Source organism: Triplophysa rosa, linkage group LG1, assembly GCF_024868665.1.
Source record: "Triplophysa rosa linkage group LG1, Trosa_1v2, whole genome shotgun sequence".
Classification (NCBI taxonomy): domain Eukaryota; kingdom Metazoa; phylum Chordata; class Actinopteri; order Cypriniformes; family Nemacheilidae; genus Triplophysa; species Triplophysa rosa.
In genome coordinates this window covers 16,244,601-16,248,747 of record NC_079890.1, presented here as the reverse complement: position 1 = coordinate 16,248,747, position 4,147 = coordinate 16,244,601, and the positions used below count along the sequence as shown (strand labels likewise).

General features: G+C 37.1%; 1 protein-coding gene across 1 annotated transcript; it reads left to right on the top strand.

Moving 5' to 3' along the window:
- The first annotated feature begins 246 nt into the window (after nucleotides 1–246).
- isl2b (ISL LIM homeobox 2b) lies at nucleotides 247–3,879 on the top strand. Its single transcript, XM_057340651.1, has 6 exons — nucleotides 247–621; nucleotides 925–1,114; nucleotides 1,365–1,624; nucleotides 2,399–2,682; nucleotides 3,018–3,182; nucleotides 3,331–3,879. The coding sequence occupies exons 1-6, from the start codon at nucleotides 564–566 to the stop codon at nucleotides 3,445–3,447; spliced, it is 1,074 nt and encodes a 357-aa protein (XP_057196634.1). The 5' UTR covers nucleotides 247–563; the 3' UTR covers nucleotides 3,448–3,879.
- The last annotated feature ends 268 nt before the right edge of the window (nucleotides 3,880–4,147 follow it).

Sequence of the window (4,147 nt, the reverse complement as noted above, 5' to 3'; positions counted from 1 at the left end):
AATGATGTCCCACAGAAAGCAGTCGCAACCCTGTCTCTATCAGACATGTGATTTTTTTGGCTTTGTAGTTTAGTAGTTCAACCAGTAGATGTCCCCCTGTTGGTGCTTTAGTTTAGCCACTTGGCCACAAGACAGTCACACAAGGCTTGTTAACAAAGTACTATCCAGAAAAACAAAATATATAAATAAAACTGAATTCCCAAAATAGAAAGTCACACATTACATCTTCTAATACTTGTGCTTTTATATAGCCAAACTTACATCTATAGGCCATAAATTAAGATGTTTTAGATTATTCTGAAACAATAGTTAATACGATTATGTCTAGGGTGAGATATGAATCAACTCTTTCTTGCACTGTGACATGTTGCCCCCTACTGACGCATTTTAAAGCTTTGTGGCTGACGTCACGCCTCGTGTGGCAGACAGTGCTCTATCTGCCCCCCTTTCTGCGTTTACCCCCTCTCCATCTCTCCTCACTCCGGACTGAAGTTGCGGGACAGCCGGGAGCTGGCAATATCTTTTCTCTCTATTTCTACACCCAATCTTATTAGTCAACCTGTATGGTGGATTTAATATTCAGATCTTCTTTTTTGGATGATATGGGGGATCATTCCAAAAGTAAGTTTTTAGCCTACAATAACAATTTGACAAGAAATATGTGACATTTCCATTTATTTATTTTGCCCTTGAAAATTATTATGTAAATAATTTGTTTTCATTTGGTTTTAGACTTTTCGTTTTATGACTGCTCTTTTAGGAATGATATTATGCGCTTGGCAAATTTAAATAGGCTCCCTAAAAGACACTGTAACATTATTTCCTTAAATATGTCTATAAAATGAGAAAAAAACACTTAAAGATGCAATCTACATTTAATTGAATCCTGAATAACTCAAATATTTAACTCAATGTCGTGAACAGAGAAGTCCGGACTTGCGATGTGTGTAGGCTGCGGCAGTCAGATTCATGATCAGTACATCCTGCGCGTCTCCCCAGATCTGGAGTGGCACGCAGCCTGTTTAAAATGTGTCGAGTGCAATCAATACCTGGATGAGACATGCACTTGCTTTGTACGGGACGGAAAAACATACTGCAAGAGAGATTATGTAAGGTAGGTTTTTCCTTGGTGTGTGTTTAAGACTAAACATGACTCATTTGGAACATTTAGGATTCTGCAATAAATTACAAATGCTTTTTTTATGCGCGCCTATACTCAATTGCATAAAATGGATACAAAAAACATCTAGCAATAGACTTTGTTTTCGATTGTAGTGTATGAATTGTATTTAAATGCTTTTGACTTGACTAACACCAAAAAATCCAGTTTTGTCTAAATATAATTTCTTCCTTACATCTCACAGATTGTTCGGTATAAAATGCGCAAAATGCAATCTGGGGTTTAGCAGCAGTGATTTGGTGATGAGAGCTCGAGACAGTGTTTATCACATCGAATGTTTTCGCTGCTCGGTGTGTAGCCGGCAGCTTTTGCCCGGTGATGAGTTCTCTGTCCGGGACGCCGAATTGTTATGTCGAGCAGACCATGGTCTCTGTCTGGAACACGGACCAGCAGGCAGTCCCCTTAGTCCGCGAAACATCCACAGCAGAGCCTTACACATGGCAGGTTAGTAGCATTATTAAAAGTAACTTATTTGGGTCTGTATGAATTTAGATTTAATACCGTCATATGTATAATCAATTCAATTTCAAAAACTTCAAAAATGCAAAGAGCCTCCTAAAAATATTGGATAATTGTAAATATTGCATGAAACTCGTGATGAGTATTTTACTGATTATTTATTTAGTTTAAAAAAACTAGGTCCCACAGCAAGCCAGGCTAAACTAATATGTAATTAATATACTGTGCGGGGAATCGTTTACTGTTGTTGTTACATAATAGCTAATTACAGTGCGATGCGCTTGATAACTTTGTTTAGTGAGCTACTGATATGCTTGAGCAGCAGAGCACTAAATACTCAAAGTACTACTAAATATTCACATTGGTCTTGAATTGTTGGAATACAATTAAAAACGTTTTTTTTTTTTTCGTTTATTTATTTATCTATTTTTGTGGAATTATATTCTATTTAAGATTTTTTTAAATGACTCTGTCAGGGTGGTTGATAAAGAACCTGCAACAGACATGGAACCTTCCTGTTTCACAAAGGCTCTTTGTCGAAAGAGGTTCTTTAGACTATAAAAAGTTAAGAAAAAGGACCCTGTATATTAAACTTGTTTGGTGAACAAAATGTTTATTCTGTGGCTTTGCTGCGTTTTTTGACACATTTATATTTAAGTGTTGATGTAGGTAGGTTGCATTGTTGCAATATATTCATAACAATATTTATTATAATTATAATAATATTTTTCCATCAAAAATTTCTCTCTCATTTTTCAGCTGACCCAGTGTCGGTCCGACAAACTCCGCATCGGAATAACATGCACAAGCAACCAGAGAAGACCACACGGGTAAGGACTGTGTTAAACGAAAAGCAGCTGCACACTTTAAGGACGTGCTACAACGCAAACCCGCGTCCAGATGCGCTCATGAAGGAGCAGCTGGTGGAGATGACAGGACTGAGTCCGCGGGTCATTCGAGTTTGGTTCCAAAACAAACGCTGCAAGGACAAGAAGAGATCAATTCTCATAAAACAGTTACAGCAGCAACATGGCGATAAGACGGTATGTCTTTCATATGTGTTTTCAATTTTCCATGTAGCCCAGCCCACCATTGAAGAAAAATGACCACTGCCTTGGCGTGATTCCTGTCACTTGATATGATCTGAGATTATGTTAATTAGGACTATAACTCGATTGCACTGTTGGTTGAAAGTAACTCAGAAACTCCTCCTACCGTGCCTTTTCTGGAAAGGTTTAACCTCAGTTTCTCCTGGCTTTAATAAATATGTCTAATTCCTCAAAGCATAACCACGTCTTTAACCTTTTAATACTGCAATTTCTCTTCAAAACATTTGACCATGTGAAGTGATGTGTTTATGGCATTGCTTTTGGTTCAGAATCTGCAGGGTATGACGGGTACCTCACTGGTTGCAGGCAGCCCAATAAGACACAATCCTACACTAGGACACCCGGTGGAAGTGCAGACTTATCAACCGTCCTGGAAAACTCTCAGCGAATTTGCACTCCAGAGTGACTTAGATCAGCCGGTCTTTCAACAGCTGGTAGGTGAAAAAAGAAACACTCAAATAGACGATACTCTATTTTCACTCCACTGCACTGAATGGCTACTATAAAATATTGTTAGATAATGCTGTATAATTATTAATTATTAGCACTGTTTTTTAAGAGAATCTTGCCTCTCACTTTCAGGTCTCTTTCTCGGAAACCGGTTCTTTAGGAAACTCATCTGGCAGCGAAGTGAACTCTCTTTCATCACATTTACCAGACACACCGAACAGCATGGTACCGAGCCCGGTGGAAACGTGAAAACTAATGGTGGACAATTTCACTGCAAATCGTACTCTCTTGTAACCCTCAACACCGACGTGGGAAACTCTTTTACCATTACCGGACAGCTCCATCAGACGAGTTGCACGTATTGCTCTGACAGCAAAGGACCCCTTTTTTGTCCGTAAAACGTCACCAAATTATGGGTCTGGAAGTAAAATTATGGAAAGTGAAACTAGCAAACCTACCTTAATTGAGGGACCATGCTCACTCGAAATGGATATTCGTTATTCGTAATGAAAGCTGTATTTGTGATTTCTGGACTTTTTGAGGCATGTCTTTTGGAAAGACTCGATTTCAGAAGAAGGGATTTTTTTCTTCATGAAATGTAACTGTGGACCATTTGAGTCTCTGAACAAAATTAAATTATTGTTATTTATTGTCACATAAATTTGCAAAAAATAAAAACAGCAGCACAATTACACTATTATTTAATTTACATTTGTGGTCATTTAAAACAATTTAGAATTTATCTAATCAATGTTTTAATTTGTACTGAACTGGTTCCGTTACAGACCCGTAAAAATATTATTTATTAAGTTATTATTATTATTGAAATGTTCCATAACAAAATTAATTGAACTTCGTTTCTTTACCTTTAGCATAGCCTTTGATAAAAATCTAAATGATATAAATTATTGATTTAAAATAAAAAATAATCTAAAATAAAAGGTGAAAA